The 25055-nt window shown below is 39.9% G+C and overlaps 1 protein-coding gene and 1 long non-coding RNA gene across 9 annotated transcripts in view; one reads left to right on the plus strand and one right to left on the minus strand.

The window, feature by feature from the left end:
* NCOA7 (nuclear receptor coactivator 7) overlaps positions 1-25055 on the plus strand; it is a 157275-nt gene that overhangs the window by 123658 nt on the left and 8562 nt on the right. For 4 of the 5 annotated variants that reach the window (XM_042939755.1, XM_042939754.1, XM_042939756.1 and 1 more), the window contains exons 11-13: positions 4817-4964; positions 13870-13995; positions 15335-15487. In XM_042939755.1, the coding sequence (XP_042795689.1) occupies positions 4817-4964; positions 13870-13995; positions 15335-15487 (427 nt within the window). Of the gene's footprint in view, positions 1-4816; positions 4965-11966; positions 12179-13869; positions 13996-15334; positions 15488-25055 lie in introns of those variants that run through there. The other variant, XM_042939758.1, reaches the window with a different exon arrangement.
* Positions 15427-25055, minus strand: part of LOC122220364 — a 32092-nt gene continuing 22463 nt past the window's right edge. For all 4 annotated transcript variants that reach the window (XR_006202823.1, XR_006202825.1, XR_006202821.1 and 1 more), the window contains one exon: positions 15427-15500. This is a non-coding gene — a long non-coding RNA (uncharacterized LOC122220364). The remainder of the gene's footprint in view (positions 15501-25055) is intronic.

Below are 25055 nucleotides of genomic sequence, written 5' to 3' on the forward strand. Positions count from 1 at the left end.
CATGGAAAGTAGGTCCAAAAAATGACAAAAATGTGTCTGGTGTCAGAACCAGGAAGTTAACTGGGAAGCAATTTAGAAATCAGTGTGGAATAAGGGGAGGGCTTTCTAGTATGATTGAAAGAACCCTAATTGTCACCTCAGAAGATCTAGCCCTGGCTGTGATGCTGATGGTAGACTTCAGAGCCCCCATTCTCTCATATTTAAGGAGAGTTAGTTGAATTAAATAATACCCAATATCCCCATCAGCTCTAATATTCCTGAAGGTAATCTCTATGATGGCAATACTGGGAGTTGAAGGAAGCAGTGCCCTCTGGCCAGAGACCACCAGAAACCTACTGAAGTTGAATGAGTTGGGTTGATTCATTGCTGGGAGAGTGAATACACACCATGGGACTGTGGGCCATCTCAGAAAGAGGGTGCTAGAAAGGAGGACAGGATTTAGATTTGTGTTAGGTGATTCAGGGGAGGACTTACGGGAGTGGACATTTGGTCTAGATTAGATGCTATCAGGAAGCAGAGGTCATTCTATGATTGGGTATCTTACAAGTCTTATCTAAGAGGAAAGAAGGAAGGAAGGAATAGACTAAAGAGCTCAATGCTATAATTAGTAAAGCAGCAGAGTCACTCATATCACCCAGATTGGAGGGCTGTTGGTCATTTTTGTGGCTGGACAGTATTCATGTTTTTAGTTTGTGTTCAGATATGAGACCTCAGAGGGGTCTTGTTTTTGTCGTGATTCATCATGGTCAAAGAGTGGTCTTGTCTGATGTTGATGTTTTGTGAAATTGTTTATGTTCAACAGGAGAATATGAGGACCTCGCTGTGAGTGCCACGCCAGCTTTTTAACAACACTTGGGCCTGGCTGATAGGCCCAGGCTAGCTGGCAGGTATCGGGGACTGCTCTTTCCTTTCTCACAGGAAAACTAGCGAACAAATAATTAGGAAATCCTTTTATTCATTGTAGGTATGAGCATAGTAAATATCTTCCTTTCCAGGAGTTAGAGTGAAGCATATTTGTGTCTCTATTACAAAATATAGTTGAGATGGACTATATATATATATATATATATATATATATATATATATAAAATAATATATTTAACAGTATAATATGTTTAATATATTTATATTTACTTATATAAAAATATATTTAGGTTTAATATATATTTATATATGTTATATTTAATAAATATATTTAATATATTTATATATCTTATATATTAATATATAAAATATATGTAATATAATATAATGATATATAATAATATATATTATATCATATTATATTATATATGATATAATATGTAATATTTATATATTTAATATATATATATTTAACACTATAAGTGTTAGGAAACTGAAGGAGTTATCATTGTATACTCATCAAACTTCTCTGGAGTGGTGATTAATATTTTCTAAGTTAATTTTTCATAGGAGAATGTATACTGCATGGTATAAATGTTTTGAATGCTGCTATTCAAAAGAGAGAGAGAGAGAGTGTGTGTGTGTGTGTGTGTGTGTGTGTGTGTATTGCTGATGGGAAGACAAACAATGATATCATTCCTAAAAAGGGCAATATCGTTTTTACATAGCAAGTTTAGAAGGGAATTGCTCCTCTGACAACACAGTCCCACTTCTGGGAATATATCCTACAACTATACCTGTACATGTGTGAAGTGACTCACATGTGAAGTTATTTGTCACAGCATTATTTGTAACAATACAGTCTTGGAAACCACCCAAGCGTCCATCTATAGAGGATGATTACATAAGCGCTGGCTAATCCACAGAGTAAAGTACTCTGTGGCTATAAAAGAAAGAATGAGGAAGCCATCTATATATTGATGTGGAAAGATACTAGGATGTATTGTTAAATAAAGACAGCAAGACAGAGAATAGTGCAATCTTTTGTAGAAATGGAAGACAAAAAGAATATATATTTATATTTATATCTATATAACATTACAAAAATATACAGGAAATGAATAAAGTGGTCACCTGTAAAAGAAAAGGGTGAGCACAGAATTTGGTGGACAGCGATGTGGGTGAGAAGGAAACTTCTCATTATTTGCTTTTTAAAATACAGTTTTGATGCTAGAATCAGGAAAATGTCCTGCCTATTCCAAAAATTAACTTAAAGATCCATATGATATAAAATATGTCTTTCTCCCACGCCATTCCATTCTCCAGAGGTAACCATTTCGATCAGTTTCTTATATACCCTTTCAGAATAGTCCATTGTACTAACTAGTCCAGGAGCTCCAGAGAAACAGAACCAAAAGGATATGTACATATAAATACATATAGAGAGAAGGATTTGTTTGAAGGAATTGGTTTACGTGGTTGTGGGAGCTAGCAAGTCTGAAATCTACAAGGGGAGGCTGATAGGCTGGAGACCCAGGGAGAACTTGGATTGTAGTGTCACGTCTGAAGGCTATTTAGAGACAGAATTCCTTCTTGTTCAGGGGTCCTCAGTCTTTTTCTCTTAAGGCCTTCAACTGATTGCATGAGGCCCACTCACATTATGGAGGGTAATCTGCTTTCCTGAAAGTCTGCTGATTTAAATGTTAATCACTTCTAAAAAACACCTTCACAGCAACATCTACACCAGTGTTTGACCAAAAAATGGCCAAGTTGATGTCATATACAATTAACCATCACATCAATGTACAATTATATCTATATCTGTTTTTTTAAAAGAATAGAAATGATAGTATATCATGGACATGGATGCACACCTTGTCTTGGATGCCAACTCTCCATGCGGAGTAGGAGAAATCTCAAAGGAAATATACTCTTAAAGTATATGAAAATTGATAATCCTGTACTATGACAGGAAGGATATGATTAATATAAAAAGGAAAACGACAGCTTTGAAACACGTTTGGTAGTGGTTCATGTTTACATTCTATAAAAGTTTCCACTAATTGAAAAGGAAAATACTGACTTCACAGCCACAAAGAGCTAATTCGTGAAAGAAAAGCTATAGCCAGGAAGAAAACATTTGAAACTTGTTCAGTGCATCAACACTCAGAGAAATGCCGAGTGCATAAGGTAAAACTTAAATATGTATTAAATTCTTTTTCTAGAAAAAGCATAAGCAAGATTGTTATGGAACTTTAATGCAAACTAAACTGCTGGTGTCAGGAGTAAACTAGTGAGCCTTTCACAAGCCACCTGGCAGGATGAATCACAAGATATAAAATCATGCCCTTTGACTCAGTAATCCTGTTTCTGGGAACTCACCTTGAGGAAATAATGCAAAAGATGGTGAAAGGCATAGAGCCTGAGGATGTTCACTGTAATGTGAACTTGGGAAGAAGCTAAATATCCTGACAACACAGGAATTCAGATTATTTATGACTTAGTACTTTCATGAAATTAGCCAATATGAATCCGTACAAAGACTAGCAACATGGCAAATGTGCGCGATTTAATGTTATATATAGCAAACAATTGTATTTTGGTCCTGATGTGACAATGAAAAGAAAACTATATGCATGTGGACAAGAGCAGATAGGAGTACAGAAACCTAAAAACCTTTTGCTGCATTCGGATTTCAGAATTGTGGGGGTCATTTCTTTTTTGTTTTAGTTCTCTTAATATTCGTCTTAGTCAATTTGTGCTGCTATACCAGAATGCCATAAGACTGGGTGGCTTATAAATGACAGAAAGGTATTCCTCACAGTTCTAAAGGCCGGGAAGTCTAAGATCAAGGTGCTGGCGGATTTGTCTGGTGAAGGCCCACTTCCTTGTTCATAGACAATTATCCTTTCACTGTGTCACATGGTGAAAAGAGGCCTCTTTTTATAAGGGCACTAATCCCAATCATGAGGGCTCATGACCTAAGCACTTCTCAAAGGTCCTATATCTAAATACCATCACATTTGGGGTTAAGCTTCAACATATGAATTTGGGGGGGATACAAACATTCAAGCTATAGCGATGTTGTTATAATATTTTTACATAATCACAACTTTTTAAAAATTAGCAATAAGTTAATATTGCCCCAGACAGTAGGCTTACATTGAAATTCCCATTTTGTAATTAGAAAAGACTTTAAGAATCATCTGATCATACCTGTCACTCTCTCCAGCCACTGTGATGGATGTGGGAGTAGAATCGAAGGTTAGAGAGCCTGTGATTCTCATACCTGGGGGGATATTGCAAGTGCTGGGATCAGAGTTCTTATTCTCTGCTTGGGAATTAGCCATCTCTCTATTGATTTAGTTTGGTAAGATGCTACAGTACCTCCAGGTGTTAAATATGTGTAAGAGAACAGAGAAATAGGAAGGCAACCACATTTCTGTGTCAATAAATCAGGTCTCTTTCTAATATTAAAACAACAATTAGTATTATTTACTTTGTAGCTATTAAAGGTGTTTTGTTAAAATGATAACAGTGCTTCAGTTACATAAAAACCCACTGAAGTATTGTTTATCTTTTCCAGTTAAATGTTCAGATAAGTTTTTTTTTTTCCCATTGAATACAAGTGTCCAATAAATGAAGACCTAACAAGGAGAAAATATTTGGTGTAAAGATTCCATTATGTGTTTCAATTTTACGTCCCCTCTCTTGATCTTTTCCTCAGATTGAGACAGGTTCTCAGTATCTGTGGGCTTCTACTTTCACTAGTTGACTTATTCTCCAAATTTGGAATGCGCTCGTAGAGGTCATCTTCACAGTGCGAAATTTCCCAATTAGCAAAACAGATTTGCCAAGCAGGAAAAGGATGGTTGCAAGTGCCCAACTTCCTACTTCTGCCTGCCAGGAAAGTAGATTTGGTGTTAACTCCTATGACGAATGTGTTTTTCAGGGTGGATCATTTGTACACGTTCTTTGTTCAGTGGTCTCCTGACGTCTATGGGAAAGATGCCAAAGAGCAAGGCTTTGTGGTCGTGGAAAAGGAAGAACTGAATATGATCGACAACTTCTTCAGTGAGCCAACCACCAAGAGCTGGGAGGTGAGCACTCAAGAGGGGCTAGACTGTTGTGGCCATTAAATTACACTATGCAATCAAAATTTTCTTGTGTCCAGATACCAAGAACTGCTTGGCTGGCAAGAAGTTAGATTTCCTGTGCACTTTTGAAGTTATAGAGGGAAATAACTTTATTCCTCTGTTTGAGCCAGTTGTATGTGTCACATAAATACCACCACTATTACCGCTGCCAGGCCATTTCACTTTCCTTTTTAAAAACTGCTAATGGGTCCCCTTTATGTACAGGATGAAATTCAGCCTCCTTAATGTGGTCTGAAAAGCCCTTCATAATTTTTTTGAGCACTTACCAAGCCCTTCTCAATGGCACAATGGATGAGAGAAGCAGAATTTAGCATCAAGGAGTACAGATGAATCATTATAATATAATGAGATAATTGCCATTATAGGGGAAGTGCCAAGTGCTGTAGGAGCATGGGGCCAGGCACCTGAATGGAGCCAGGGGGATCAGTTAAAGCTGCCCAGAAGGAGTGATCTGAACAAACATCAGAAGGGGGAGTTCAGGCAGTTGGGGTAGAATGGGACATGGGGCATGTTCTGGCCAGAAAGGAAAATCTGTGCAGAGGAATGACAGAGGGAGAAACAGGATGTGGGACATTTGATAAACTAACAGGTTCAGTGTGGCTGGACCATAGGGTGCAAAGCTGAAGGAGGGGCAAGAAATGAAGCAGGAAAAGAAAGTAAGGACACATCACAAAAGACCTATGGATCATGTCTATCTTCCTAAAGACAGTGGGAAGGCACTGAACTGTTTTGAGTCTGGAGAAGTGTACACACATATGCATTTGAGAGAGCTCTCTCTTTCTGGCAGACGTTCAAGAGATTGGAGGAGTTGGACAACACTTGAGGCTCAGAGACCCATTAGGAGGCCCATGCAGGATCAATGTCGAGAGATAATGGTTGCTGCAAGAGTGGCAGTGGGGGTGGAGAAAATTGAGTGCTTTTGAAGGATAATTAGAAACTGGAATACACAGTATTTTGTGAGTAATTAATTATATGTGGAAAGTAAGGAATATATGGAGATTGAACTCTTTGTTTTTAGAGTGGGAACTGAAGGGGCAGTGGTATCTGCCCTTCGCTGAGATAGGAGCATAGCAAGAGTATTAGATTTAGTAGAAAATGCTCTGCATTCTGGTTTTAATCTAAATTTGAGGTGTCTGTGGAATGTTCGAGAGACAGAATAAAACTTAGGAGAAATATCTAAAGACATGATTTGGCAATCAGTGGCAAAGTTGAAGTTATGAGTATAGATGAGGTCATCCTAGGAGAGTATTTACAGTGGAAAGGGAACAGGGCTCAAACTAGAACCCTTAGGGATACCTCCATTTAAAGGGGCCAAAGGCAGTAGAGACCACAAAGGCAGCCAGGGAAGAAGGTAGAAAACAAGGAAAGTCATGTCTTAGAGACCAAGGGAAGAGAATGTTTCGAGAGGGGAGTCATGGTCAAAATGACTTATGCTGCAGAAAAGTCAGAAGATAAGAACTGAGGTATGTCTCTTGGACTTAAAACCAAGGAGGTAGTTGGTGACTTTGACAAGAGCAGTCTCATTAAAGTGGTAAGTTCAAAATTTAGATTCCAATGGTTCAAAGAATGAGTGGGAGATAAGTAAATTGAACTAGTAAAGGTGGGCAAACAATTCAAATTTGGTTCTGGAGGATAAAAATGAGGTGGTGAACTGGAAGAATAAGTGAGGTTGGGAAGGTTTTCCCTCTTGTGAGAGCGACTTTAACCTTTTGGATGAGGTCATTAGGAACCCCAGGGTAGAAGGTCAGAAGATAAGGGAATGAGGAAGGAACTCATCAGGAGAGCAGATCTCTGAGAATTGGCAGAGAAGTGGAGATAGGGATAGGATTGGTTTTAGACAAGTGGGTGGGCAGTAGAAAAGAATAGGATGTGTGCAAATAAAATGACGATTGAGTGGTGGTAAATTGTGGCATTTTTCATCCGATGGTTTCTTTGCAGTGGAAGGAAGGGGATCTCCTGAAGTGAAGGAGGAGTTAGAGAAATATGGAGACGGTATGAAATAGCCTCAAGACTAGGCTCAATGTGAAGGGCTGTCATGGGGTAGCTGTCTGGTATGGAGAGCCCTGTTGGGTCTGCCATGTTTATAGTGGCCCCAGGCTACAGTGAGGGGTGATTTTCTCCAGGAATCCCAGCCTGGTTTTAGATTCATCAAGTGCACAGTCGGATCCTTCCAAGGTTGGAACCTTGCCAGATTGGGACGAGCAAGGGTAATGAGCCTGCCCCTTAGGTCTGATGCCTTCTGGAATGCCAGGTTCTCTCATATGTATGCTTGTACTCACTTCCTGTCTCACTGCCTGATAGCTCTGTAGCGTATTGTCCCCAAATTTATTTGCTTGTTATGTCTCCCCATAGTTCACAAAGCTTCTTATTTGAAACTACTGTTTGAAGCTGTTTAAGCCTTTCAGGCTCTTTCTTCCTTGGCTTTTTATATAAATTCTGATTTTTTTTTTCTTTTCTTTTTTTGCTCCTGTCTCTGGCCAGTCTTTCCAAGTCAACTTTGCTGGTCCCTTTTCTCATGCTGTCTCTGGGAGTTTGTCTTTGGCCCTCTTCTCATCTGTTACATCTTCCTTGGATGAGCTCATCAACTCTTGTAGCTTATGCTGCCTACTCCCACATCTGCCTACACCACATACCTCTTTCTCCCGAGCTGCTACTCTAGAGTTCATAGCCGCCCCCCAGGCACAGCTGCAAGTACCCATGAGGCAGAGGTGGTGTGATACTGATACTCTGGCCAAGGCACCCAAGAATATCAAGTTCTGTCCTCACCTAATCAGCTCTGTCTAAGAGGCCCCCATAAGATATGTGCACAAAGGAAGCAAAGCCAGGAAATGTACATTTTCTTTTTTACTTTTAAGTTTATTTTTGAGAGAGACAGCACAAGTGGGGGATGGGCAGAAAGAAAGGGAGAGAGAGAGAGACTCCTAAGCGGGCTCTGAACTGTCAGTGCAGAGCCTGATGTGGGGCCCAAACTCTCAAAATTGTGAGATCGTGACCTGAGCCTAAACCAAGAGTAGGATGCTCAACTGACTGAGCCACCCAGGCACCCCTGAAGTGTTCATTTTCTTACTGAGACTGTGGCCTCTTGCTCCAATATGGAGTTCCAGAGAGAAGGTTAGATAACATGGTGGGTGGGGGGGGGGGGGGGGGGGGGGGGGGGCGGGGGAAGGCGGTTAATCCTTGCCTGATGAGGCCTGAATATCCTGAGTGGGAGCAGCCCCTTTTGAAGGACTGTTCTGCCTCTCTCCACTAATCCCATCCTTGAATCTCAGCTCTTGCTAACCCCAGTGGGAGGAGAGAGAGGCCACATCTACCAGTACCAGAGGGAAAGGAGCTAAAGAGGTATACAGGGAGAGAAAGGTCTGCTTCAAGATCTAGTGTGGGCCTGGGCAGTCTGCCCCAGGCCTTCTCGGACTGAGCCACTGAGGAGATTGAAAGAGAGGGCAAATCCCTCTAAGAAACTACTCTAGATCTGTGGTGGAAAAAGAGGAAAAGAAGAAGGGATGGAGAAGGAGGAAGAACTTGGTTGGCCTATTCCAAGCTCCTCGTGCTTATGCTAATACTTGTGCTCATAACTGGAGAGAGAAGTGGCTAGACTGGTCAGGTTGCCTTATCCCTGTTTTCTGGCCACATGGCAGAGAGAGTCCAAAAGTGCAACGAGCAGCAGAATGCTTGCCACACTCCCTTGCATGCAGGAGCAGGCCCCCCGTACTAGCATTACCGTCAAGCCAAGCCACTGCAACAGCATTGCTGCTCCTTTGGGAAGGGGGACCGGAGGGGGACTGTCACTCCCCCGGAAGCTAGCAGGTGTCTGATCCTCGGCATGTCCAAAACAACTCATCATGCCCCCAAACTTGCTTCTTCTCACATATTCCCATCTCAATTGGTGGTGGTCCAAGCTAGAAACCTAGATATCATCCTAGATTCTTTTCCTTCATCATATCTAGTCAGAGTTTTATTGATTGTGATCTTATATGGTACAGAGACCTCTGCTTCCCTCCATCAAACGTGCCCCAGTCAGCCTGTCTGCATCCTTCACTTGGACTCCCAAGGGCACCTCCAGACCCAACCCAACCACCAGTCTGTTCTCTCATACACAGACTCTTTAAGTAAGCTTTATGTCCTAATTTTATATAAGTAACACCTGCTTATTGTAGGAAATTTGGAAACTACAGAAAAGTACAATGCAGAACATTTAAAAATATGTGACCACCCTTAACAGTTTTGTGCATTTTAATTCAATTCCCTTCTTTCTCATTTATTTTAGGATGTTTTCTTAGGGGTTTGGGGGTAGGGAGTCTTTTTAGTTTTGCAAAGGGCAATCATGTTTTATGTATAGTTCTGCATCTGTTTTTCCCACCTAACATCTTGTGGGAATTGTGTCATCTTCAAGGTTTTTAAGCCTCATTTTAATGGTTGCATGACATTTAAAATCTCAATTATAGTTTTTTTTAACAATTCCCTACTTTTAGGAATCATTGTGTTGGTTCAAGTTTTTCACAAGGGTGAAATGATCTGCAACCCTTACTGTTCCCTTAGTTTCCTAGGAGTGACATTAGTTGATAGAAGAGTATTAAAGGATCCTATTTTTTTTTTATATATATGGCAACTTAACTTGCCAGCAATGTGAGGAATACCCCTCTCACTGTGTTTATTCCAGCAGCAAGGATTATTACTGTTATTCCCCCCAAAATTATGCTAATTTGGAAGCATAAAAATGATATATTTTAATTTTTATTTCCTTGGTTGAGGAAAGAATAGATGAAAAACACGTGTGTGTGTGTGTGTGTGTGTGTGTGTGTGTGTGATGCCCACTCATTTCCTTTGCTCATTTTTCTAGAAGAATCTTAATACTGAGCTCTTTATGATTAAATGATACTAATTTTTTGTCTCCTCTTTTTTTAATATTTATTTATTTTTGAGAGAGAGCAAGAGCAAGGGAGGGGCAGAGAGGGGGAGACAGATGATCTGAAGTAGGCTCTGTGCTGACAACAGCAAGCCAGATGCAGGGCTCAAACTCACAAACTGCAAGATCATGACCTGAGCTGAAGTCAGTCGCTCAACGGACTGAGTTGCCCAGGTGCCCTTCTCCTCTATTTTTTCTTGAGAAAGAGATAGCACATGTGTGCAGAAGCATGTGTGTGAGCAGGGGAAGGGCTGGGTGTTTTTGTTTTTGTTTTTGTTTTCCCCCTATAGTGTTTTTAGGTATGGGTGGCCCTGTAGTATCAATTTAAACCCCACTCAGTCTGCAGTTGATTTATTGATACATGATAGGTAATATTTTTAATAGGTAATTTTTTCCAACCCTACTTAATGGTTTCTGATGTTTCCTTCATCATATTTAAAGGTCTCATATATGTTCTGTGCTATCTATTTAACTTGTTTAAATAACACATATGATCATATACTCCCATGCTTCAAACACTCAGGGACTCTCCATTGCCTATGGTTATCATTACCCACCTGGCCAATCATCAGACCAACACTTGGTGATTTGTTTTCCTTTAACTGACTCTTAGACCTTTACCACTGGAGACAGAAATTTAGTAGGTCTGGGAGAGGAGTGTCAGAATCTGTATTTTTTAAAGCTCCTAGATTTTGAAGAATAGCCAGGTTTTAGACACAGTGGCCCCTAGGATAAGTTCTCAGCTTCTTCATGGCATTAAGATTCTTGGTTTTCTCCACTTCTGTCCTTCCACAGCTTCATCTCTACTTCTCTTCCTTTCTATTCCCAAGCTATAGTGAACCTAGAACAAACATACCTGTTTTCCTTCTGTACCCTCCACCCCCGACATCTGTCCACACTGCACCCTCTGCTCTCAAACTGAAGCCCCATCCACTCTGTGAATAAGCCATCTCCCAAGGCTCTAGGTGCCCCCACCTTTGAGTTGCTACTATTAGCATTTATATTACATGGAGTGGCATTCATATTATTTATAAATGTCTCTCTGCTGTCTCTTCACCCTCTCGAGACTGTGGACTGCTTTGTGTCCCCAAGCCTGGCCAAGTACCTGACACTTGCCATCATCGAGAGAGAGATCAGTAAATGCTAGCTGTTTTGAAGTGCCAGGAACTGAAGAGAGTGCCAGTGCTGTCTCACTGGCACAAAATCCAAGTGATTCTGCCCCAAATTGTGTCCTGGTTCTTGCATTGAAAATCAGTTCCAGCTGACCTGGGTCTGGTCATGGAGTTGTCTGCCAGAATTCTCATGAGAACACACCCCAGCTTGAGCTGTACAATAGCACTCTGATGTGCTCAGCAGTACCCAAAAACAAAAGCCATTTTGGATCTGGAAGAGTCACAGAACGATCACTGAAAATTGATGCAGTGGTCATCTACATGTTTTCCCAACCCCCTGCCATCTGATCTGGGAAGTAGAAGAGAACTCATCATGCTTATTAGTCATTAAGATGAGTACTCTAAAAGGCAAGGAGGTAAATGTTCCTTTGTCAGCTCTTTTGAAACACTGAATGTAAAGTAGCCTTCTTCTCAGCCTCATATAAACCAGGACGTTCTCCCATTCTTTTAAGGTCCGCATATCCGACAAACATAATGTGTCATTGAGGTGAAATGCCCTTGTTGTAAGTGTAATATACCTACCTTGGGTAAAGGCTCCTTTGAGATTCAAACCTATGTCAGGAACATACATAAAGTTTAAAAATGGAAATTTAGCTTTAGAGAAGGTGCTGGGAAAAAACTCTGAAGAGGCAGGACTAGAAGAGCTAGCTTAGCCAGAGGACTATTAGGAAGAAAAGTATAAGAAGAAAAGGGGAAAAAAAGAAACAAAACAACAATGGAGTTTTGTTGCAGTTAGGAAACTACCGTTTCAAAGGTGAAAGTGTCATTTTACAGCCTCACAGCAATGCCTGACAGGAAGTGTGTGTTTGCTCTAAATCCTAATTTGGGTGTGTTCCTGTAGAAATGTTGAGCCCTCTCCTAAGGGAAACAGAAACTCAATCACGCAGGAAACTAGATAGTGCAAAAACAGTTGTAGCTCAGCGTGGCTGTAAGCAACAATGGTGTGAAGGCAGAGAAAAAGCTGTTCCTCGTTAGAAAGCAAGCAGACGGTTCTCCCCCCCGTCAGGATGCGAGACCGAAGGTTGCCCTTGGACATTCAGATTTTCTATTGTGCCAGACCGGACCAAGAGCCTTTTGTGAAGGTATGCTGGAGTCCCTGGGAGCTAATAAGATGTCAGTGAATCCTCAGAGATCTGCAACTCAGTATGTTTTCAGATGCTTTCTAATGAGAAAGGATTGTGCTGACATTTCAGCGGAATGTTTGGGAGATGGATATGATGTGGTTTGCCCCTTCAAAAGCCCCTATTTTATTCTTTTTCATTCCATAGCCCTCTTTGTACCTGTGTTAAATGTGGAGTTCACAAAAAAGGTGTGCTTTATTTAATACGTTTAAAATGCTGGGTTTGTGATTCTTTGACAGCGTTTTTATTTTTGTTTTTGTTTTTTAAGTAAATCTCCCATGAGAAGATAGTAAAATTTGTTAGCTAATTTCCTTACCTATAAATCTAGTTCAGATAGTGGCAGGTAACTATCACTGTGCATATTGGAAATGGAGTAGTGCATTATCTGACAACTTTGACTAAATGTAACTTAAATGTTGTTTCTCTATGATGCAAAAGTGACTAAATTTAGTACCCAGGTATTCTGCTGAGCTAATCACCCTATCTGTATCATTCAATTTCAAAATAATTTAGTGATTTATCCAGGAGGGGCAAAAAATAGATTAAAAATTTTTTTTTAAGTTTATTTTGAGAGAGAAAGAGAGAGAGACCGCAAGCGCAAGGAGGGGAGGGAGCAGAGAGAGCGAATCCCAAGCAGGCTCTGCCCTGTCAGTCAGCACAGGAGCCCCTGAGATCATGACCTGAGCCAAAATCAAGAGTCAGATGCTTAACAGACTAAGCCACCCAGGCACCCCCCCCCCCCAAAAATAGATTTTAAATTGAAATGGACTTTGGTTGTTCATAAGCAAGTTACAGTGAAATAATAAATGTGTATAAAATCATGTTTCTCAGTTTTTAAGGAAAAAATATTTTGATAGTTTCTAAATCATACATAAAGAATTGTAACCTAATTATAATTTAGACTAAATTTAGCTTTGTCTCTCTTTGTATTGTTGCTTCTAGTGGATGTTACCATTTGTTATTTCTTCAGCGTTTGTTGCTATGTGCCATAGCCTTAAGAGAAAACATTCGTAGGAGTCTTGATTTAAAAACTATCCTTATCTGGTCGCTTGGGTGGCTCAGTCGGTTAAGTGTCCGACTTCAGCTCAGGTCATGATCTCACAGTTTGTGGGTTTGAGCCCGGAATTGGGCTCTGTGCTGACAGCTCAGAGCCTGGAGCCTGCTTTAGATTCTGTGTCTCCCTCTCTCTCTGCCCCTCCCCTGCTCATGCTCTGTCTCTCTCTGTCTCAAAAATAAATTTAAAAAAAATTAAAAAAAAACTAATCTTACTTACCAATTATCCTGTTTATAGAAGACTTACAGAATGATTCCTGATTTGTCCCTTAACAATTCAAATTTAGATGCAGGGTATGTCACCTGTAGAGTTATGCATAATGATGCACCCTCAATGAGCACTTGGCAGCCGTAGTAAAGGTGGAAACCCTATGACTTTAATTTGTACGTATTAAGTACCTCAGCTGAACTGTGTTAAATTCTGCATTTGTTCAGAAATTGAAGTTGAAATTAGCCCTTTTCCCAGAGTCCTGGTTCAGTTTACGTCTTACTGCTAAAACTCCACCTGTTCTGGGCAACCGTGTACCTGAGGCCGTTTTTAGCAGGCGGCGGAAAAGCAAGCATATCAGGTTTTGGGGGCTTTGTCTTCTCTGTTTCAGATCATCACCGTTGAGGAGGCAAAGCGCAGGAAGAGCACCTGCAGCTACTATGAAGAGGACGATGAAGTGGCCCTACCAGTCCTGCAGCCCCATAGCGCACTCCTAGAGAACATGCACATCGAGCAGGTGGGCGCTCCCCTGGGACATAGGGCGGGGCTTCCAGGCCTGAAAAAGGCATTTTCCATCCCTGACTGCATTTGCTCCTCTCACTGGGGGTGAAGGAAGGGCCAGGTTTTAAAGAAAGAACACCAGCAGCCCAACCAATGTCCGTGTCCTTTCTCCGCTTCAGAAGGTTACGTTAGCACTCCGGGTCACCTTCGTGGGAGTCTGGAGACTTGGCCAGAAACTACATCCATCTCCTAAACCTGAATGAAAAGCCACTTCATGTCTTCAAAACAGTTTTAAAATTGTCCTACCACAGTCCTGTGCATATTCCTAACACTCACAAGAGGATTTAAATTTATCCTGGCGATTACTGCAGAGTTCTAATGGTTTTTCAACTTTTTGGGTTCAATTAAAGTCATATAGCAAATACACTTCCCTAGCTTTATGAAAACTACCTACCACTAGGAGTAATTTTCCTTTTTTTCCTTAATTTTCCTTGTTCACTATCTTTTCTGAAAGTCTCTTCAATTCTTATGAAATACTATCATGTGCTGCGTTTGAACTTGAGTAAGGAATCTCTTGCATGTCTCCCACTAGCCAACTCAGAAATCTGCATTTCGGAGACATTAAAGAATCGAGTTCAATCTCTCAATTTGCAGATGAGCCTATGAAGGCTCAGGAAAGCCAGGAGACTTGAGCAAGCAGTTATGGAGATGGAGTTCATGCTGATATTAGAACTGATGTTAAGCATTCTGAAAACTTCCTTACTTCATAGCCTCCTTTGTCAGTAGTTTTGAAGAGATATGCATTATTGGTATTTATGGCAGCCCAGTTTAAGCTAAATGTTAATGTAGGTGAAAGATACAAGCAAGATGAGGACAGACTGCATTTATTTGACTACTAGCATAAAACACCTATGTTTTCTTGTTCTCACTTCTGTGAGAAGCTGCCAATATCAGTAGTAGTTCTGAGCCTATGAGCATTTAGAAAGAACCATCAGAGAACCATGAACTGTTTGCTGAAGGTCAGGTTGAAGTGTAAAAGGGAGAGCTTGTGTCTAATTCATATCAAGCTGGGCGCTGTATCTTCAAATGCATAGTTGCATAGTGACCCCTCATTCATGGCCCTGAAAGGGAATGTGTGCTCTGGCTGGCATCCCTACCAAGGTCAACACCATCAAGCAGTGATTCTCGCTTCTCTTTCTTGGTTTATAGTGACAAATATTTGCCAGAGTAAAGAGGAACAACATGGGAGTAAGTGTGATTTTGAGTTTGAGCCTCAGGTTCTTGCTTTGTGCTATAAGCTTATGAGGGATTTGTGGGAAAACTGTATATTTACATCTCCTTCTTTGGATTTGCAGCTGGCCCGACGCCTTCCAGCAAGGGTACAAGGGTATCCATGGAGACTTGCATATAGCACATTAGAGCATGGGACCAGTTTGAAAACTCTTTATCGGAAGTCAGCATCACTAGACAGTCCTGTCCTGTTGGTCATCAAAGATATGGATAATCAGGTGAGGCTTGTTCCTGTCATAGAAAAACAAAAATAATTTATTTATTTTGAGAGAGGGGGGAAGGGACAGAGAGAGAGGGAAGGGCAGAGAGAGAGAGAATCTTAAGCAGGCTCTGCACTGCCAGTGAGGCTCAAACTCATGAACTTTGAGGTCATGACCTGAGCCAAATTCAAGAGCCAGATGCCCAACCAACTGAGCTACCTAGGCAGCCCTCATAGAAAACATTTGTTTTGATGAAGATTTTCAAACTTACACAACAGGAGAGAGACCAGTACAAGAATTCCCCATCAGCCAGATTTACACTTAGCATGATTCTGCCCCATATGCTTCATCTGTCTTTCTTTGTTGGTTTATCTTCGCTGAAGTATTTTGAAGTACATCCCAATTATTATGTCATTTCACCCCTACATACTTCAGAATGCATCTCAAAAAGGAAAATGAAGCATATCTCCAAATACAGTCATATTCTACAGAATTTTTTTTTTCCTGTGCTCACCATACAGTAGGAAGCAATGTTGATATTCCACAACCTAAAGCCTGAAAAGTTGGAGAAAAGTCAAGTCTGGAAAGGGAGATAGTTACAGAAAGCTCTTGTGCCATATCAGAACTCTTTCCAGGAGCTGAGGTAGTACCCACAAACGTGCTGGCACGGTTGCTGAGACGGAGAGCCATTCAGAGCCAGGGTGTGTTCGACCTGAGGGGCCCGATTGTTATGAAATAGCAAAGAATGCTCTGTACCATTGCTCACTGCCCTTTCACCTGTGCTGTAGTGGGTCTTGGAGGCAGAGGAGAATTCTAGGTATTACCCCCATGTACCTTCACTAGTGCTTCTGTCAGTCAGCTTGGGGTATGAGTGGAATGTTTATAGGTTTCTTTCATATACTACCTAGTCAGGCATTTGCTCCACAAAAGGAAGACGTCTCATCTGCTATTTATTCACTTTGGTCTGGTCTGTGTTATATCAAGATGAAATTCCTTTACATTTGTAAGATATAGATGTCATTCTTTTCTCTTTCTGTCATGGAAGCAGGTTTTATTCAACAGTCTTTCATTTATTCATATGTTCAGAAAATGTATGAGTGCCTGTTACATATGGGGCACTATTAAGCCCTGGGGAACTTGCTGTGAAGCTATATAATTGGCATCATTTTAGGGGAATAGATCTTTGCTATCATAATTTGTCTTAGGAGAAATTAGTGGAGACATGGGAGTACTGAAGGCACTGTCTTTCTCAACTGTGATCTTTTCTGGGACTTTATTGCTGTGTTACTATAGATAAAGAAGTATGGGGAGAAGTTTATTATCATGGTTACTGTTATTATTTCTTGATTGATGACACTTTATTTAATCATGATCCAGCTGGGTACAGTCAAGGTAAAAAATTAAAATAATAACAAAGGTTGGGGCACCTGGGTGGCTCAGTCCATTAAGTGTCAGACTTTAGCTCAGGTCATGACCTTGTGGTTTGTGGGTTAGAGCCCCATGTAAGGCTCTGTGCTGGTGGTGCAGAGCCTGCTTGGGATTCTCTCTCTCTCTCTCTCTCTCTCTCTCTCTCTCTCTCTCAATAAATAAACTTTAAAAAATTTAAAAAGTAATAACAACGAAGTACATGTAAAATGGAATTACTCAGGGATTCAGTGAAATGTTTGAGATGTTGGATGCTATGTTTTAGATGAGACATGGCTAGATGGCTTTAGACCACACACAAACCCTCACCATAAGTATAGATTAGTTCTCGTACTAGTTTACCAAAAGATACCACATTTGTTGGGGAAGGTGTTGGCAACACAGAGCAGGTGTGCCGCACAATTCCACCAAGCTTCCTGTCAGCAGGCATGTAAAGGAGGCCTGTACCTGAAGGCTCCTCTATTCATCAGGAGATGTAGTCTTACTGAATCTGGTACCCTGGAGGCGCTTGTGTTTGAAAACACCTGGATACCAACTCTGCTTTCCACACCCCATTCACCCCCAAGGCAAGAATGTGGCTTTGCTGTGTTTGAGGACATGATAGAACAACACCTGTAAATCTGTCTGGGAATGAATTATGGAAAATTCTAATATAAAAGAATTACATATGCAGAATGGTAGCAGTAAGGAGCTCTGCAGAATCCGTCAGTGAAACAGCCATAACTGGTAGAAATTATAAAAACAATAATCACTTAAAGTCTCTGAAAATTGTCCTAAGGGCATACAGCAAGTGAAGAAACATTTATTTAAGAAAATCTAATAAATCACTAGTACTAGTGAGATTCTGTGGCATTTGAAGCACAACCTGCTTCCTTCCCTGCAGCCCTCAGTTCAGACTGATGGAAGCTCCTATGTGGACAAGAAGATGGGGTTCCCAGTTCCCCCAGCTCCCATGCAAGGGCTATGATATACTTTCTAGGGGCAGGTCCCCAGCACTTCTTATAACCTACCCAAGATCGGTGTTTCAGAGGCTAAATTCCAGGCAAGTATGGCTTAGAGGTAGAGGATTCTTTTCTTCTACCCAACCTCTATTCATAGGGGAGATGCTCTACCTTAGGCATAGGAGAAAATAGGAGTATAAAGCCCTTGCCTCAGCTCTTAGAGCAGACATTCCATGCCAGCTGAGGCAAGCCAAGACCAGTGGCTGCTGCTTCGCCCACCAGAACCCCTGGCTCCTAGCTCTAGGAGAAAAGGTGGATCATAAGACACAGAGTTCTGCTAACCTCCTCCGATGGACACACCCAAGTTAGAATTGTAGAACAGTTCTCTCTGAAAAAGACCTGAACACTAGCAGAACAGATCTTCTATAACACAGGACAGAAAAAAAAAAAAAGACAAAAAGAAGCCACATCAAGATGGGTAGAAGGGGCAGAAAAACAGTCTTGACAGGAACCCCCCTAGCGACCCACAAGAGGGAGAGAGATCCCAAAACATGCAGCTCCTCTCTGAGAATCTAGGGGTTCAGGTCCCACATTAGACACACTAGCCCATGGGACCTGCACCAGAGAGGCAGACCCCCAAAATAACTGTCTTTGAAAACCTGAGGCTAATTTTCAGGAGAGCACAAGGGCTGTAGGAAAGGAAAATTCCATCATTGAGGGGCCACACATGGACTCATTTGCTTTGAGTCTCAACACAGAGGCAGTAGCTTGAGAAGCACCTGGACCACATGTGAGGAAGATCTGTTGACTAGTTTTAGAAAGTATACCAGTGGGGCAGGAGTCTGATGGAGATCTCTCTGTGGATACAGGCACTGGAGGGTGCCATTTTTTTACACTACTTCCTTGCTACCCTAGTGCTGGTGGGTGGTGTTTTTGGTGCTGTCATTTTCCCTTGCTAGTGCTACAGGCTTACCTTGTGTTCCCCTGTAACCCCACCCCACTAGGCTGGCCCAGTGCTCATCCAGCTTGGCCTCTACCCTGCCACACCAGGCACTTAGGCTAGCTCTAGCCCTGTGCTCATCCACCACAGACTCTCTCCAGCCCTGCACTCATCCACTTGTCCACTGTGGCCCTCGTCAGATCCCTTGCACATGGTCACCCCAGCCTGTGCTTATCTGCCACAATCACTGTCCTGCTAGACACAGTGGGCAAACTTGCCCTGGCCTGGCCCCTGTCCATGGCAGAGATCCCCTCAGCCCTTGCCCCACCAGGTGTGAAAAGCAGCCTACCTCTGGCCTCCTCCAGACCTGGCAGTACTTACAAAAGCAGGTATGAGGTTAAAAGACAAAAAAGTAAAGATAACAAACTAAGTAGTGTGTGTGTGTGTGTGTGTGTGTGTGTGTGTGTGTGGAGAGAGAGAGAGAGAAAATCAGTAAGAAAACACTGACCTTAAATGACACATTAAACCAGATGAACTTTGAATAGATATATACAGAACATCCCATCCAAAACCAGCAGAATACACATTCTACTCGTGTACATAGAATATTCTCTAGGAAAGATCACATGTTAGGCCACAAAACAAGTCTCAGTAAATTCAGTAATACTAAAATTATATCAAGCATCTTCTCTGTACACAGTGGTATGAAACTAAAAATCAATTACTGAATTACCAAGAGGCCATTGAAAAAAATGAAAGAAGAAATTTTAAACATACATAGAGAAAAATGAAAACAGAAATACCACATACCAGAATCTACGAGATGCAGCAAAAGCAATTCTAAAAGAGAAGGTACATGGCAATATAGACCTGTCTGAAGAAACAAGAAAAATCTCAAGTAATCTAACTTTACACCTAAAGAAACTAGTGGGGGGGGGGGGGGAAGAACAAGCCCAAAATTAGTAGAAGGAATGAAACAATAAAGATCAGAGAGGAAATAAATGAAATAAAAATTTTTTTTCATAAGAAATAGAAAAGATCAGTGAAACTAGGAACTGGTTCTTTGCAAAGATAAAACAAATTTGGCAAACTTTTAGCTAGATTCACCAGAAAAAAAGAGGGCCCAAATAAAATCAGAAACGAAAGAGAAGTTAACAACTGATACCACAGAAATATAAAGAATTATAAGAGACTACTATGAACAGTTATATACCAGGAAATTGAACACCCTAGAAGCAATGGACAAGTTCTTGGAAACATACAATCTTCCAAGACTGAATCATGAAGAAATAGAAAATCTAAACAGACTGATTATTAGTAAGGAGATTGAATCAGTAATCAAAAACTTCCCAACAAACAAAAGTCCAGGACCAGATGGCTGCACTGGTAAATTTTATCAGACATTCAAAGCAGATTTAATATGTATTCTTCTCAAACTCTTCCAAAAAATTGAAGAGGATGTAACACTTCCAAACTCAATTATTTTATTTTTATTTTACATTATATTTTATATTTGAGTTCATTTTTTAAATATTTTATATTTCTGTTATTTTATATTTTTTATTCTTAAATTCTAATTAGTTAACATATAGTACAATGTTGGTTTCAATTCCAAACTCGTTTTATGAGGCCAGCATTAGCCTGATATCCAATACCAGACAAAAGAGAAAAAAAAGAAAATTACAGGCCATTATCATTAATGAACATAGATGTAAAAATCCTCAAAAAAAATGGTAGCAAACCAAATTCAACAATACATTAAAAAACTTATACACCATGATCAAATGGGATTTATTCCAGGAATGCAAGGATGGTTCAATATTTGCAAATCAATCAATGTGATATGCCACATTAACAAAGTGTAAGTTAAATTTCATAATGATCATCTGAATAGGTACAGAAAAAGCATTTGATAAAATTCAACATCCATTTATGATACTCTCAACAAAATAAGTGTAGAGGGAATGCACCTCAACATAATAAAGTCCATATAACAAATCCACAGCTAACATACTCACTGGTGAAAAGCTGAAAGCTTTTCCTCTAAGGTCACAGACAAGGATGCCCACTCTCTCCACTTTTATTGAACATATTATTGGAATTCCTGGCCAGAGCACTTAGACAAGAAAAAGAAATAAAAGGCATCCAAATTGGAAAGGAAGAAGTAAAACAGTCACTATTTGCTGATGATATGATACTTTATATAGAAAACTCTGAAGACTCCACCAAAAACCTGTTAGAACTGCTAATAATTCAGTAAAGTTCCAGGATACAAAATCAATCTACAGAAATCAATGGCATTTCTTTTTTTTTTTTTTTTTTAATTTTTTTTAACGTTTATTTATTTTTGAGACAGAGAGAGACAGAGCATGAACGGAGGAGGGTCAGAGAGAGGGAGACACAGAATCTGAAACAGGCTCCAGGCTCCGAGCTGTCCGCACAGAGCTGGACGCAGGGCTCGAACTCACGGACCACGAGATCATGACCTGAGCCGAAGTCGGCCGCTTAACCGACTGAGCCACCCAGGCGCCCTCAATGGCATTTCTATGCACTAATAATGAATTATCAGAAAAATTAAGAAAACAGTCCTTTTTACAATTGTATCAAAAACAGTAAAATAACTAAGAATAAATTTAACCAAGGAGGTGAAAGACCTGTCCACAGAGAACCATAAGACTCTGGTGAAGGAAATTGAATAAGACACAAATGGAAAATATGAGTTCAAAGAATCAATAGTGTTAAAATGTCCATACTTCCCAGAGTTTATACAGATTCAACGCAATCCCTGTCAAAATTCCAGTGGTATTTTTCACAGAACTAGAAAAAATAATTTTAAAAAAAATTGTATGAAACTACAAAAGATGCCAAATAGCCAAAGCGATCTTGAGGAAGTAGAACAAAACTGGAAGTATTACACTCCCTGACTCAAACTATATTACAAAGCTTTAGTAGTTAAAATAGTATGGCATTAGCATAAAAACAGACACACAGATCAATGCAACATATATCCGCACATATATGGATGATTTATGACAAAGGGGCTTAGAACATACAGCGGAGAAATGACAATGTTTTCCATAAATGATGCCGGGAAAACTAGACAGCCACATGCAAAAGAATGAAATTGGACCACTGACTTACATCATGTACAAAAATTAATTCAAAATGGATTAAAGTTTTGGACACGATAACTGAAACCATAAGTTTCATGGAAGAAAACATAGTAGGTAAACTCTGTGACATCTATTTTAGTGATGTTTTTGTGAATCTTAATCCAAAGACCAAGGAAACAAAAGCTAAAGTAAACAAATGGGACATTGAACTGAAAAGCTTCTGCACTGCAAAGGATAGGGAACCTATTAATTGGGAGAAGATATTTGCAAATCATATATCTAACACAGGATTAATATCCAAAATATATAAAGAACCCATATGACTTTACCAAAAAAAAATCAAACAATTGGTTAAAAAATGGGTGGAGGATCTGCACAGACATTTTTCTAATGAAGAGTTACAAATGGCCAACAGGCCCATGAAAAGATGTTCCAACATCATTAATTATTAAGCAAATGAAAATCAAAACTACAATGAGATATCATCTCACACTGGCTGGGATGGTTACATCAAAAACACAAGAAATAACAAGTGTTGGTGGGGATGTGGAGAAAAGGGAACCCTCACACACTGTTGGTAAGAATGTAAATTGGTGCAGCCACTATGAAAAACAGTATGGAGATCCTTCAAAATGTTAAGAGTAGAATTACCATGCTATCCAGCTATTCCTCTACTGGGTATTTACTCAAAGAAAATAAAAACATTAATTCAAAAAAATATATGCATCCCAGTGTTCATAGCAGCACTATTTACAGTAGCTAAGATATGGAAACAACCTAAATGTCTATCTATGAATGCATGGATAAAGAAGATGTGGCATATATACACATGGGTGGATATGCATACTGGAATACTACTAAACCATAAAATTGATTGAAATCTTGTTATTTGTGACAACATGGATGGATCCTGAGGGTATTATGTTAAATGAAATAAGTCAGGAAAAAGAAACAGTATGATTTCACTCACGTGGAGTCTAAAACTACAAAAAAATAAATAAAAACAAAAACTTAGACACAACAGATTGATGGTTAAAGGGAAAGGGCAGTAGGTTGTATGCAAAGTGGAAAGAAGGGGTCAAAAGTATGGTTGATGGGTGGTAACTGGATCTATGGAGATGGTCACTTTGTAATGAATACAGATGTCAAATTATAATGTACATCTGAAGCTCACGTAATATTACATTATCAACTTAATACAAATTTTTAACTCTTTATGAATATGTAAAAAGAAAGGATGGAGGGTACACAGATTTTGAAGCTTTCCCAAAGGAACTGACTTTATTTAGAAGAGTATGGAGAAGTTCAAGTCAAAGGATACTCTAGAAAATGATGAAGAGGAGGTTGGCATCTGCATGAAGACAACAAGCCAAACTGAAGACCATCTAGTCTACCAGAGAGAACCAGGAAAAGAGACCACTAATGAGGGCCTTCCTGGAGTCAGGGTAAATTTCATAAACTGGCCAAAGAAACCCCTGCAAAGGGGCTCAGTTTTAGTCAAATTAGACTGTGGAGAAATATACGCCATAAGGCATTGTGGAAAATAGAGCGATCATCAAGCAATTGATAAAGTCTGATTTATACTAGCTTAATTCCAGTGAGGTGCAGAAATGTTACTCCCTTAATTTCTCAGTTAAATTTCTCAATTAAATTTCTCAGTTTTTGTGGTAATTTTGTTATATATATTACATTGATATATATTAAAAACCCAAAAATAAATTGTTATGATTATTACTTTATATAAATTTTCCTACTAAAGAAGCTGAGAGGGGGCGCCTGGGTGGCTCCATCGGTTAGGCGTCCGACTTCGGCTCAGGTCATTATCTCACAGTTTGTGAGTTCAAGCCCCACGTTGGGCTCTGTGCCGACAGCTCAGAGCCTAGACTCTACTTTGGATTCTGTGTCTCCCCATCTCTCGGCCCTTCCCCGGCTCATGCTCTCTCTCTGTCTCTCAATAATAAATAAATGTTAAAAAAAAAAATTTTTTTTTAAAAGCTGAGAGAAGAGAGGAGAGCAAATATACATTTATAAATTTTGTTATATTAACCTTGTTTGTTTGGGGTTTTTTTCCACTTTTGGTTGTCTTAATTTTTTCCCCAAGGATTCCTTTGTTCCATTATTGCCAAATGTATTACATTTTTAATGGTTTAGACCCAACAATATCATTATATACATATTAATACAATTCCTTTCTAAATAAATTAATAGAAAAAAGAAAATAGACATTTTCTTATATAGCCACAATGCTATATACCTAACAAAACAGTAATTCCTTAGTATCATCCAATCTCTAGTCCTTAAGTAGGTTTCCATGATTGCTAAGAAATATTAGCTAAGAAAAAATATAATTAGAATCCTGAGAAGGTGAGTGGGTAAGGTGGCTTTTCCTATTCATTGATCAGAAAAGGAATAACTTTCTTCCACTTCTGGCCATTGCCCTTCTTGTCCTATTTTAAGCCCATGCTTTTATTTTTTTTTTTTTAAATTTTTTTTTCAACGTTTTTTTATTTATTTTTGGGACAGAGAGAGACAGAGCATGAACGGGGGAGGGGCAGAGAGAGAGGGAGACACAGAATCGGAAACAGGCTCCAGGCTCTGAGCCATCAGCCCAGAGCCTGACGCGGGGCTCGAACTCACGGAGCGCGAGATCGTGACCTGGCTGAAGTCGGACGCTTAACCGACTGCGCCACCCAGGCGCCCCTAAGCCCATGCTTTTAAAAAAAGATGCCTATCACAGCTATACTTTAGTTCTTTTACTGAAATATCACCAGAAGAAAGGAAATGGATTTTTGATGTATTTGTTACTGTTTTGTTTGTTCTTAGCAGCTCTAGGGAAAGGTTTGGTAGTAGGGAGTATGAAGAACATTGGTTAGAAAGAGTTTCTAGACTTCTATCCTGTCTAATTTTTAGTATTTCAGGTTGCCAGGAACTACGTGTAATTGGTAAAGAAGAGATTTCACAATGACTGTAATCCAATTATAATAATTTTGAAAAGTTATAAGACATTTTTCAGATAACCCCCATTTATTATTTTTTTTTAATTTACTTATTTAACTTCAAGTTACTTCACATACAATGTAGTATTGGTATTAGGAGTAAAACCTAGTGATTCATCACTTACAGAGTGCCCTCCTTAATGGCCATCACCCATTTAGCACATTCCCCCT

The sequence above is a fragment of the Panthera leo genome, chromosome B2 (assembly GCF_018350215.1).
Source record: "Panthera leo isolate Ple1 chromosome B2, P.leo_Ple1_pat1.1, whole genome shotgun sequence".
NCBI lineage: Eukaryota > Metazoa > Chordata > Mammalia > Carnivora > Felidae > Panthera > Panthera leo.